General features: G+C 51.3%; 1 protein-coding gene across 11 annotated transcripts in view; it reads left to right on the top strand.

The window, feature by feature from the left end:
- Positions 1–12,820, top strand: part of LOC109578038 (liprin-alpha-1-like) — a 392,515-nt gene that overhangs the window by 139,694 nt on the left and 240,001 nt on the right. For 8 of the 11 annotated variants that reach the window (XR_011565626.1, XM_070785522.1, XM_070785526.1 and 5 more), the window contains 5 exons: positions 1,486–1,584; positions 1,807–2,028; positions 5,343–5,474; positions 9,275–9,354; positions 11,933–12,146. Coding sequence is in view for 10 of the 11 variants with exons in the window: in XM_070785522.1 (XP_070641623.1) it covers positions 1,486–1,584; positions 1,807–2,028; positions 5,343–5,474; positions 9,275–9,354; positions 11,933–12,146 (747 nt within the window). In the remaining variant the exon portion in view is untranslated. The remainder of the gene's footprint in view (positions 1–1,485; positions 1,585–1,806; positions 2,029–5,342; positions 5,475–9,274; positions 9,355–11,932; positions 12,147–12,820) is intronic. The other 3 variants (XM_070785523.1, XM_070785525.1, XM_070785529.1) reach the window with 3 other exon arrangements.

The raw sequence follows: 12,820 nt of genomic DNA, 5'->3' as shown, positions 1-12,820 counted from the left end.
GATCTTAGTTCCCCGACCAGGGGTTAAAACCCATGATCCTTGAAGAAGTGTGGAGTCTTAACTACTGGACCCCTGGGGAAGTCCACTCTAACTTTCGACGGAACTGGCAGGATTCCGACGTGCCTTAGCATGTTTCCGGCTATAGCGTGAGGCTGAGAGGAGTTATTGGGCCTGAATCAAGCATGAGGTTGAAGGTGTTCCTTTGGCCCTGCCCTGCAGCTGCTGCTGGAGCACCTGGAGTGCCTGGTTTCGCGATATATTCCACCCGTCGGGATGACAGCAGGCAAGCGGCAGGCGCAGTCCCCAGCCGGCATGAGGAGTGAGGTGGAGGTGCTCAGGGCGCTGAAATTGCTCTTTGAACACCACAAGGCCCTGGACGAGAAGGTACCAGCCATCCGGCCGTCCTGGATTTGTACACTTGCTGCCTTGTTAGGCGGATGATGCACATATTTATGTAACTAGTTGACTTTTGAGCGTCTTGAATTCTTGTATATACATTTTTTTCTGTAAGAATTCAGAGTTTTATATGGTTAAAAAGCGTTGCCTGCATACATGCTCAGTCGTGTCCGAATCTTTGCAACCCTGTGGACTGTAGCCCACCATGCTCCTCTCTTCATGGGGCTTCCCAGTCATGAATACTGGAGTGGGTGGCCATCTTCTACTCTAGGGAATCTTCCTGACCCAGGGATCGAACCTGCCCTCGTGCATTGGCAGGCGGATTCTTTACCACTGAGCCACCTGGGAAGCCCCCAGTTAAAAAGTATTAGTTGGCATGAATGTCTCAAGATTTATTATATTCTGTATATCAATTTGCAGTTAAAAACTGGGTAATAATTAATTTAGGAGAACATTTTGTTCTCTCAAACTTAGAATTTAAAGCTGTTAACAAGCAGATTCTCTTGATGTTAAGATCAATGAGAGACATTCAAGGTATTCTGTGACAGTATCCATGTATTAGGGTGAGTATACACTAAGAAGTGTACTAACGTATATACACACATCAACACACAGTGACTCGGCCCCTTTGATTTGAGTTGAGAGCGTGATTACGAGTAGCACTCGAAAGGTGTAGTTTGTTAGAAGAAGAATTAGGTGCCACACATAAAGAGGTAAGTTTGATCAGTCTTTGTGTAATTTCCGTGAAGGGTTTGTCATTTGAATCCTTTCATTTTAAAAAAGAATGAAGGCTGTAGTGGTGGGCATCAGATGTTATTTATCTTTCTGATTGAGGACCCGCCCACCAGGGTTATTTTAATGAGTAGTAAACTAGACTTGTGGCTCAGAGTTGCAGGATCTCTTAAGTACCCCTTTGTCCAGTAGAAGACAAATTCTGACTCTAATCACCTGGTGGTATTCGGGATGGATAGCATCACCATGTATTTTCTTTTTATGTTGTGTTTTCAGTTTAGAGTTGAGTTTTCCAGGTGGAGTTTTGCTGTCTTTACTTATTTCTTTACTCTGATTCAATTTTTTTGGTTTTAGCAGATGATTCTTTCAGAGGAGAATAACCAGGAAAAGATACTAACGGACAGGGTGCTTGATGTACATCATGAGCAAGAAAACATGCCAAGCGCCAATGGAAAGGCAAGTCCTTGGTCTCGCTCTCTGTCTGGTTCTCGTCTTACCATCCAGTCTGTGCGGGGCTGTTGGGACCTCTCACCGATGCACCATGTAGGTTTGAGTGGCCACGAGGGTCCTGTGAGCTCCCAGAGCGCAGAAGGCAGTTTTGACCTCACAGATTGCCCGGAAGTACTGTGTTCCCTCCCTCCCAAAACCAGGCTGTGTAAGGCTTCCTTTCCCCCTTAGAGACCCTCCGACGGCTCTCTAAGCCACAAGGAAGACATGGTTAAGAAGATGGAGCTCCAGGAAATCATAGAGAGGCAGTTGCGGGAGCAGAGCCAGATGGAGGAGCGCCTGGCAGCCCTCTCTGCCCACGTGAAACATCTGGAGGAGGACCTGGACACGGCCAGGAAGGACCTCCTCAAGTCCAAGGACATGAACAGAAAACTTGAGCGGGACATCCGCGAAGTGAGTGACTGCAGCTGTGTCTGTTGTCCTGAGGTGGAATGTGGGTTTCTTGTTCTCCCGGGGATCTCAGCCTTGGGATGGCTGCGTGAGTAAGAGCAGAGCACCGGACAGACCACAACTGGCTGCCTCCCTGCCTCTGCATCGAGGTCTCTGGGGTAGAAGAGGCCTGGTCCAGGCGGTCCGTTGGCAGTGGACCAATGTGAGGGCAGCCCTGACGCTGTGCCGCACCCTGGGTGTGGACTCCTCATTTCCACAAGTTCTAGGGGGCCCACTGTGTTCCTTTTTTAAAAATTCATTCATCCATTCATTCATTTATTGGCGTATAGTTGCTTTACACTGCTGTGTCAATTTCTGCTGTACAGCAAAGTGAATCAGTCATCTATCTATCTATCTATCTATTTACGTATCTGTCTCTCTTTTAGATTTCCTGCCCATTTGCTTCACCACAGAGCACTGAGCGGACTTCCCTGTGCTGTACACTAGGTCCTCACTCGTTGACTTTATGTGTAGTATCAGTGCTGTATATATGTCAACCCGAGTCTCCCGGTTCATCCCCGCCCCCCGCCCCCCGCAACTGCCTGTCGAATGTGTTCCTGATGATGCTGAAATTTGCTTCTGATTCACTCAGGCGAGTCTGGTGACACCTGTGGAGCCTGTTCTCTCGGAGAGATGGGAGCATGCTGTGTGGGCTCTGCTGAGGCAGCTTGCCTGGCCATCTTCTCGAGTTTTCTGAGGTTCCGCTCCTTGAAGGGATGTGTGACAGTGATACCGGCGGTCAGACAAGTCGAGTGGTGTTTGCTCACCCTCAGATCCTCAGGCCCGAGCTGTGTAACCATGTGGAATCGTGATGTCTCTGGCGGTCATGTCTGCGGGTGTCCTGATTTATGAGAAACTCCCTAGTGGTCACTGTGAAAACAGAGAGTGCTGGGGACTCAGGCCTCTTCCTGTGAGCCTCGCCTCTCCTCTGTGCACAGACAGACAGCACCCACCCGGCCCACCCCTCCCCCGTGAGACTGTCTCAGAGAGAACCCCTCCAACATGTGGTACAGCAGGTGTACTTGTTTAGTAGCTTGGTGTGAGTAATTCTGTGTGAGAACTCAAAACAGAAATATTTGCACAGGTTTGCATAAGCTATTCACACTACTCTTTGGCAACAGGAGATTAGGTGGCACAGTTTAATAAGTATAGAATTCTAGAAAATGCGTTTTCAAGACCTTTCACTTTTAAAGTTAGGACTTTGCTCTCACATTGGTTACTTAGTGACCAGGGAGGGACCTGAAGTGGATTTTGAAGTGGCGGACAGGAGTTGCACCAGCAGCAAGTTCTGGTCCTGGTTTGAGCGTTTCATCCATGTGGTGTAACTCTGCTTTTGAAGAACTAGGCTTGAGAAGGCTGCTCCCAGTTGTGTACAATTTGACTTCTGTTTCCACTCGTTAATATTCTACTTTAATTCTGAGGAAATTGCATGAGACTTTTCCAACTTTCACTCGAGGAAACGAGCCTCAGAGCTCCCCGTTGGATCTGTTGAAGGTCCCTCCCTGTTCTGGGTCAAGCCCGCCTGTATGGTGTAGCCGACAGAGGTCCTGACTTCATGCCAGATACCTTCCCTCCTGGAATTCTTGCAATAACAGGGTAGTTTAGTATACTTTTCGTTTGCTGTTTGGGTTTATTACGTAGAAAAGAAGCTTGGTAAACCAAGTGGCTGGACAGAACTTTAAGACAGATGGGTGCCAATCGTGGCAAACGTGACCTTTGGGATAGGCGCATTTTTGCTCACGTCCGAGAAAACTGCCGTGTCTAGGACTTTTATTCTGAGGATGTTAACTTTATGTTTGATTTGAAACTTAGGACGACATCAGTAATAAACTTGAAAATGAAGTTGCAAATAAGGATTCTAGGCATCGACAGGTAATGGCTTTTATGAACCGTGTCTGACTTTTATAGTAGTGAATTACTGAGGAAGGAAGGTAAAGATCTTTTCATGTGACTCCCACATTGGAAATCAAGTCCCAGTGTAAAGTTCTTATGACCCTAAAATACTGTGTTCAAAAGTGTGGATGTACATCATGGTAAATCAGCTGTACTGGAAGGAAATACATTTTTAAAAAATTGCGGGTGACTGCAACTTACAGGTTTGAATTATTTGGGACTTGGTTTAACCATTTTGTGGAATTCCATTCCTGACTCTTTTGTTTTACTTGAAGGTGAATCTGTTGGCTTGTTAGAGTTGTTACCGAAAGAGTAGAGAGCAGCAGGGAACTTCACGGCAGCTGGCTGCCTGTTGGGAACTGGGGTCACTGTGACAAAAGGCAGGGTTAGAGCTCCGGTCTGATTAGGGTTTGTACTTCCTGTGGTGTGGTGAGCCTTACTCGCTCCTGTTCCCGAGTGGTCTCAGATAATCAGGACTTAACCAGGAAAACCAAATCTGGCTTCTCCAAAACAAAGTGAGTCAGTCTGGTGTGTGCCAAAGTGTATCATTGTCCCCACCCCAAAAATAAAATACTAGAAAGCCATTGAAAAGTATGATGGGGAATGCTAATTAAAAGCATCACGATATACAAAATAATGGCTGTAAAAGGCAGATCAGAAAATACTATGTACCATATGCTATTGTTTTCTGCGGGTTTTAAAGCATAGCATATTGTTTGTGTACGTACACAGAGGAATACGCACACAGAAAAAGTAAGAAAGCTGCTTAGAAACAAACGCTAACCTCTCAGGAACCTGAGCTTATAGATAGTTTAATTTTTTTTTTGTTTTTTAAAAAAGAATCTGTCTAAATGTTCTACATTGAAAGTTTTTCAGTGTAAGAAGATCTGTTAAAAGAATAATCGTGCATTTACAAATACTAGTTGACTGGCATTTCACCAGGCATGCTCTTATCAGGTCTGTATTTCAGAGGAGATGAAAGCCATATTTTGGCTTACACGCCCGTAGCCATCTGCGGTCGGTAGGGTTCCCTCTAAATGATGATTCTGGTGATATTTTAAGAAGGGTCTGTAGTGAACCCTTCTTCCTGTAACTTGTCGATAAGAATGAATAAGATTCTACAGATCTTCTTTAATATAGAAGAACTTTTTTTTCTTTTTTTAAGATGTCCTTGGGGAATGTTTAGGAAAAGCAAATACTCTGGCAGGAGGCATTCTGCTCACTGAGACCAAGCCCAGGAACACTGAGAGAAAATTTACCCTGAGGGAGCTTCCGAAACAGAATGAATCCACTAGACACGTGCATTTAGGTTTTGTCTCAGCTTACTTAAAGCGACAGTGGCTACACCTCTCGGCCTGTGTTGATCCTCTGCTCTCCCTTTGTAGACAGAGGATAAGAACCGCCAGTTGCAGGAGCGCCTGGAGCTGGTAGAGAAGCTGCAGCAGAGACTGCGGAGGGCAGAGACGCTGCCCGAGGTGGAGGCGGAGCAGGCGCAGAGGGTGGCCTCGCTCTCCAAGGTGCTGCTCTGGGTCCCTGGGGGGCGGGCACAGGGAGGGCCTGTTCCCCTGCTCTCCCACCGCGCCCCTGCCCGTGCTGCTCAGTCCACACAGGAGCGCAGACATGGGGGTCGTGCTGCCCGTCTGAGATGGGAGCGCTCCCTGAGTGTCAGGCACGCCCCACTTCTGCATCATCCCTACGTTAATTTCCCTCCAGTTTTGTCCCAAGTTGTGTGTGTGCCTAGGACGCTTCAGCTCCGAGTCACTGCTGCTCAGAGTTCAGTCAGCCACTCAAAGCCTAGCAGGATAGAGACCTAGAAAAATCCCATTCTCGTTTAAGAGATGGCCAAAATAGCTCTGTAATGAACACAGTTTTAAGTTGTTATCCATACACTTGTTAAAGAAGTCCCAGCAGGGCACGTGCAGACCCGAGGCCCCACTCCCCACTCGCCGTCCCCAGAAGCCCGTGGGTGAGAGGCCATGTCCTTGGGATGTGGCGCTGCTGGGGGCACCGACCCCATTGCCAGCCAGCCAGCCACCCTGTCCTTCTGACGGGAAAGGTGTTGCCCTGCGCTGCCGGTGGGCACTGGCTGAACATAGAGAGTCGGGCCGGGTCTGTGCTGACGTGGCTGTCGGAAGCCTTGCCAGGAGCTCAGTGAGTGCCCGAGGGGCCATCACGTCGCGGGAGGCCGCCGGTGTCCGGTGCTCACAGACCCTCCCAGAGCAGGGTCACTAACAGCCGCCAGGGGGCACCCTTCTGCCTGTGATCTTCCTCTCCAGGCTTGGTTTCTCCTCTCCCCTGGCATCTCTGCTGTCCATCCCCAGTCGGCCTTGTAGTCCGACCTTTTGTCTTCCGGAAGCTCTACCACTCAGGAGGCTAAACGGTTCGAACTTCCTTCCCAGCTTAGGAAGGTAGAACGTGTGCCTCGGGTTTGCCGCTGTCTGCTGCCCACGCGGGCTCGCCACAGGCAGTCAGAGGAGGGAGCGCAGCGGCCGTGGGTGTGGGGCCTGGGGCACGGGGAGCACGTCTCCTCTCACGAGCTGGTCACCAGCATCCTCCGTGAGCCATGTGTCACACACGAAGCCGCGCAGGCTGTGTGAGCAGGCATGCGGGCATGCCCCCGGCGAACCCAGGGCCCGTGGTTCGCACAGAGCATGGCCCGCTTGCCGCCCCTGCGATCACAGCCCGCGTGCTGTCAGGACAGGGTTGTTGTGAGCGGAGCTGACGCTGTTCTTGGCCGACAGGCAGGAGAGAGAGACACAGCAGCATCGAGGATAGGCTGCGCCAGATGGAGGCCCAACTGGAGGCAAAGAACAAGGAGCTGCAGCGGGTGCCTGTGCTGACAGGGAGGCGGCGTCTGGGCAGGAGACATGGCTTGGGCAGGGGCCAGCACTGCCTTTCTCCACCAGTCCCGTCTCTGGCATCGAGTGTGTGCCTGTGTGGCCCCATCTGCTGATCCGGGCACCCACCTCCTTGGGAGCAGGGCCAGAGGTGGTCACCCATAGGCAGTGGGTAGGAGCCAGGGCTTCCCCACATTCAAAGAGGCTGCTTGTTGCTCTGACCAGCCAGTCCGGGGAGCTGCTTGGGATACAGGTGGACCTCCCAACTGCCCCTCAGACAAACCTAGGGGTGCCAGCCTGGGGCCCATGAAACTGAAGGCATGGCACCCAGGTGTGGAGCCTGCTTGCCTCGGATGTGGCGCTGGAGTCCCACATGCCAAACCGCTGGTCCAGAAACGGTGTGTGTGTAGGATGGCTGCCTCTAGACAGGAGAACCGCAGTTGCGCTGCAACAGAAGGCGCGTCAGGAAAGGGTGATGGTGGAGGCTCACATCACCCAGTCCTGAGAGAGGTTTCCTGGAAAGGTTGGCCACACGGCAATACAGACCATCCAGGAAATGGAGTGGGGATCCCGGGTCCAGCCTCACGTGTCAGTACTGTCCCCACCATACCTGTGTTCTTGGGCCTGGACTGCAGAGCCTCACAGGCGGACTTCCAGGGAGCAGTGGTTCTGACTCCCATCGTGAGACCCGCGGTGAGGCGCCCTCCCTGCTTAGGCAGAGAGCTCAATATCTCCCGATCAGGTGTGCACTTCTTACTTTCATAACTGCTGCTCAGAGGCTGTTGAGATCGGGATGCTGTTTATGACTAGACTAAGCCAATTCAAAGTCAACTTTTGTTTTGCTTTAAAAATCTTTGAATGCCGATGCCTTATTGTGGAAGCTGTGACAGGTTTTGTTTCCTTGGGCTCAAAAATCACTGCAGACGGTGACTGCAGCCATGAGATTAAAAAATGCTTGCTCCTTGGAAAGCTATGACAAACATAGACAGCATATTGAAAAGTAGAGACATCACTTTGCCGACAAACCATATACTCAAACCATATATGACAAACCATATACTCAAAACTATGGTTTTTCTGGTAGTAACGTATGGGTGTGAGAGTTGGACCATAAAGAAGGCTGAGCACTGAAGAATTGATGCTTTCGAATTGTGTTGCTGGAGAAGACTCTGCTTTAACAGAAAATAAACTTTTTAAATGTATTACGATGGAGAATTGCAAACATGCACAAAAGTGGATGGAGTAGTATAATAAATACCCATGACCCGTCCCGTCAATTAGTCTCAGCAATTTCTCATACAGAGCCAATCTCAAATAGATCATTCTTTTGTCTTCTCTCCATTTTTTTTTTAATACAGTAGGTCCTAAAACAGCTTTTTAAACCTTGAAATTGATGCTCATCTTACAAAACACAGACTTGGCAACTTTGTTATTGCATATAAAAATTGCTTGAGGTAATTATTTCCAGTTTTTTAATATGAATTTTCATATTGGAAAAGACCCTGATGCTGGGAAAGATTGAAGTCAGGAAGAGAGTGGATGACAGAGGATGAGATGGTTGGACGGCATCACCAACTCAGTGGACATGAGTTTGAGCAGATGCTTAGCAGAAGTCGAGTTCCATTTTCCTTATGGCTAATCCACTGCTATAACACGTATAGCACTTCTGGTTTTGAACACTGAATGTGTTTGCATTATAGATGGATTTAGAGTGTGTGGCTGTTGTGTGTGGTTCAGAATTCTGAGTAGTCCTTTCAGGCATCACCAAAAAGCTCAGACAAAGCGTGAGCCATTCACGTGGACTGTGCTGTGCGTCAGAAAGATAATACGAGCCACCTACACAATCTAAAATTTCCTAAAAACCAACGGGCTACTCGACGTCGTTCTTTCACCATGAGTCTTGAAATCCTCTGTGTGATTTCCACATCGGGCTTTGCACCAGCCTGTCTCACGTACTCAGGGGCTGCACGAGGCAAGTGACTGCCGTGGCCGACAGCACAGAGCTTCCAGGTTGAGTTGAGTGACTCACAAACTTGGCCCGTTTGACTTGTTTTACCCCATGAGCAAGTGAAGTGGGCTGTAGAGGAATGAATGTGAGGAATGCAGGTGAGCTCCATGGAGACAGTTTAAAGCAGTGAGAGGAGGGAGGGCAATAGAGTGAGTCGTGTCCCCCTGACCCGAAACCCCCGCCTGAAGTCTAGCTTCTCTCTACAGACTTCATCGTTGTTAATGGCTTGCCATGTTTCCTCCAGAGAAACCTTTTCTACACCTGAGATGGAACTTCCTCCTCATTATGGTTTATAAGGGTTAATATTGTTCTGAGTGTTTCTATTTGCTAGGGACTCTTAGAGAACATTTTCTCAGAATTACAATGTTGGGAGTGGATACCTACTGATGTAACCTGTTCTGCACATTTTGGTGCAAGTCACTTTACATCCAGAAAGCAAGTGGTGCAGGCTGTGTCATTTACTGTTTCCTAGGACCAGCTGATTCTAAACCTGGAAACCCTGAGAGCCGAAGTGGACCAGACGAGACTGCGAGGGGCTCCCTTCCACCACAGGTAGGCTGCTCCCCCGGGCAGCTCCCCTCAGCGCTGTGGAGTGTGACAAGGGCCTGTCTGGTGTGTGGACAGTATGACTGGGTGTTGCTCATGGTCGCACCTCAAGGAGCCTGTAGCTTCGTGGCCAGCGAGAGGGAAGAGACAAGCATCGTTCCTTAGGGTCAAACTTGGTACCACGGAGTGGTCGTCACAGGATTGACAACACTCAAAACCACAGCAGAGGTTTGGAAGTAGGGGGCCGACCAGTTGGTATTTGGGCGTATTCATCTGAGGGGCCTGACAGACTGTGACGCTGACGTTTCTGAAGAGTCGCAGAAGGTTAATGACCTGTAGTCTTTTGACTGCGGTGGGAGGAATCACCTGGCTTGTGAATGAGGAGAGCAGATTACTGAGCATCCTGATTTTTTCTTCCTCGTTGTTATAGGGGCGGTAATTCTTATTAAGTATTTAAATGTTTCTTTGTCTTCTTCACGGAAAATGGTCACAAGTGAGAGATAAACTTTAGCAAAGGTTATTAAGTGCTTACTGGTGACATTCATTCATCTGTAGGAAATGGACTACTGCTTGAATCCTGACTTAGGAGACAGTTTGGAGCCCATACGCATATTTCTGTGTTTGAGTGCTTAGGGGATCCTCGCAGTCCAGAGCCCCCACCCAGCTTTCTTCTAGAGAAAAGGAGATGTCATTTGAGACAAAGGCAGAGCCAGAAACTGGTCCTGTGTCTGAAACCATGGTGGGTGGAGTTCAAGGAGAGCATGTGCCCTACAGAACAGGAGGGGACGTGGCCGGACTTGGTGGCAGAGCTCCTCCAGGGTGAGGGGCTGGGGCTGTCAGAGGTGGGGAACCCCTGCTCCCAGGGTGGACGAGGTGAGTGTGAGGAGGACTGCGTAGACAGTGGAGGAAGAGGAGGTGGACACGGCCTCCTCCTCTTGGGGGTTTTTGGGTAATGAGGAGGGACCTGGTGCCAGGAACCGAGGCCTGACACAATTGGGGGCTTCAGATGGAGAAGCCTGGGGCCTGGTCACCAGTCCCGTGTGTGTCAGTGAGAGTGAGAGACGAGAAGAGGAAGCAGCCGCGGGGCAGGAGGAGCCGCTGTGCTCTGAAGACAGTGGGCCACAGCGGCTGGTGCAAGGGAGGGGTGTCTCCAGGAGGCAGCTCTGGAGGGGTCACAGCAGTGACTTAGCAGCACAGGTGGGGCCTCAGAGTGGGGCTTGTGGGCAGTGTGGGCTGGGTGGGGGGCACTGTGCTGCCTCAGGAGGGAGGGAGTGGGGACTGAAAACTGGCTCACAGGCAGGGCAGGCACGGCGTATTTGGTGGGACCTCCCAGAGGAATTGGTCACCTTGTCTCTGAGACATTTCTCCCGGAGGAAAGAGCTTCGGGTGAGGAGGGGGAGAGAGATGGAGGTTGCACCCCGCGAGGCGACTGGGAGGTGATGGTTGGGGATTGACCCAACCCGGAGGCCTCTGTGGCCCTCAGAGGACCCTCGAGGGTCCCCAGTCCACAGCGGGACTGTGTCGTACCCCCCACTCAGTTCTCAAGTGTGCTCTAGCCCCAGGCACTTGGGTGGAAGTGGAGCAGAGAAGGGAACAGTTCTGTCAGGAGGGAGGGGAGATGGGAGGGAAGACAGGTGTGGCTCCAGGAGATTCCAGATTTCCATCTCCTGTGCAGCACAGTGTTCGCAAAACCGTCGAGCAGAGCAGCCTGTGACCCCGAGCAGGCTGAGCTGGTGGTTGGCCCTGGCCACTCTGCAGACATATGGGGTGTCCTGTCCTCAGAGGAAGGCCCTGTCTCCTGGGTTTAGGGACTTCTGCACATGAAGGCACCACCCTCGTCCCAGAGACAAGACTGAGCAGAGCCCGGGCGTTCCTGCAGTACAGGCGGCTCACAGTCAAGGCGGGGCTGCCCTGCCTCCCAGCAGGCCCCTGCTGAGTGAGCTCCTGGCACCTGCAGGCCCAGGCCTTAGTGCTCAGGGCCTGAGCATCTGTGCTGGGGCTTGTTCAGCCCAGACTCTGGTGACACGCTCACCTCTGCTTTAATGGGAGACACCAATGGTGCTCAGCTCCGAGCTGTGGGTCCGAGGCTTTTCTGCTGCGGGTTGTCTGAGGCGCCTTTAAAAGCACTGAGAGCGGTGCAGACAGTGTTCCAGGCAGACCGGTGATTGTGATCCACAGACTTCCCGTGGGAAAGGGAGGTCAGAGCAGGCGTGGGCCAAAGGGGAGGTGGGGTGCCAAGGGGAAAGCAAAGCAGGTGCACGCCCTGCCCTGGAACTTGAGAGCAGGCTCCAGGGGGACCCTGCACGCCCCAACCCCAGACAGCCGATCCTGTCCTAGTCAGCTCCACACCCTCGCGGCAGCACTGCCTTCCCCACATACGGGAGTTTTCCAGCTGCTGGGGATGAGCCCTGAGTGTCTGCAGAGCAGCGGGCGGCCTGTTGCTATTGGAGCCAGGAGGGCAGTGCCCTCCCGGGGGCCCTTTTGCTGTGAAATTGCCGATCTTCCAAATGGACAGGCTTTGGCTCGTCTGACAGAGTGAGCTCTCTTTTCTTCTAACAGCACTCTTCTTCCCCGTGTGTTTCAGCCGACCCCACTTGGGCAGCGCCCCGGACCTCAGGTTCCCTGTGGCGGACCGGCCAGCAGACTCCTTGGGCAACGGGGCGGCGCTGCGGTGCCCCCAGAAAGGCCGGCTGGCAGCGCTGCACGATGAGCCATCCGAGGCAAGGACCCCGCCGCCCCCTTCCCATCCCTGGTGGGCACCTTGTGAGGCACCTGCCCCCTCACACTGTGGTCCTGAGGTGGGTTTGGAACAAAGCGCTGATAGATTGCTTTACGTCTCCCCATTTTCCTTTTTCTGGCTAAGAGTTTACTTTGAAGGCATGCTTTTTTTCCTTAACCAATTTTGATTATTTGTGGCCTACTGTGAGGCCCAGCATGGTACTAATTAGCACAGTTTTGAAATCGTCCTACGAGTAAATGGATACACAATCCATCAGCTTATAGTGAGAAGAATTCTCATTGGGAGTTTAAGTGCCTTTATCTTTTCACCTCATTCATGCCATGTATTTGTTCATACATGTCTGTGTTTTGAGCTTCCACATTCAGTGAGCAGTTAGTTTGGGCCAGACATGGTCAAAAGTAGGACTCCAGCAGTGAATTAAAAACGATGTGTGTCCTTTATCCACTGCTACATAACGAATCATTGCAAAGCTTAGTGACTTCCCAGGGAGCAGCTCACAGTCCCCAGTGCCTGTGCATGGTAGCAGGCGGGCCTGATTCAGGGCCTCCTGAGGGCACAGACACGGGAAGGCCCCCCAAGGCTGGATGGCAGGCTTTCAGACTCACCTGGCTGCTGGGGACAGGCCGAGGTCCCTGCTGTGTGGCTTTCCCATGGCCTGGCGCTCCTCGGAACACCCTCTGAGAGCGAGAGTGCGGGGTTTAGCCCGGGGCCTTTCACGCCCTGGTCTCAAGG

This window comes from Bos indicus, unplaced genomic scaffold (genome assembly GCF_029378745.1).
Source record: "Bos indicus isolate NIAB-ARS_2022 breed Sahiwal x Tharparkar unplaced genomic scaffold, NIAB-ARS_B.indTharparkar_mat_pri_1.0 scaffold_70, whole genome shotgun sequence".
Lineage (NCBI taxonomy): Eukaryota > Metazoa > Chordata > Mammalia > Artiodactyla > Bovidae > Bos > Bos indicus.
The sequence above is the reverse complement of the archived record's forward strand: the minus strand, read 5'-3'. Positions and strand labels throughout refer to the sequence as shown.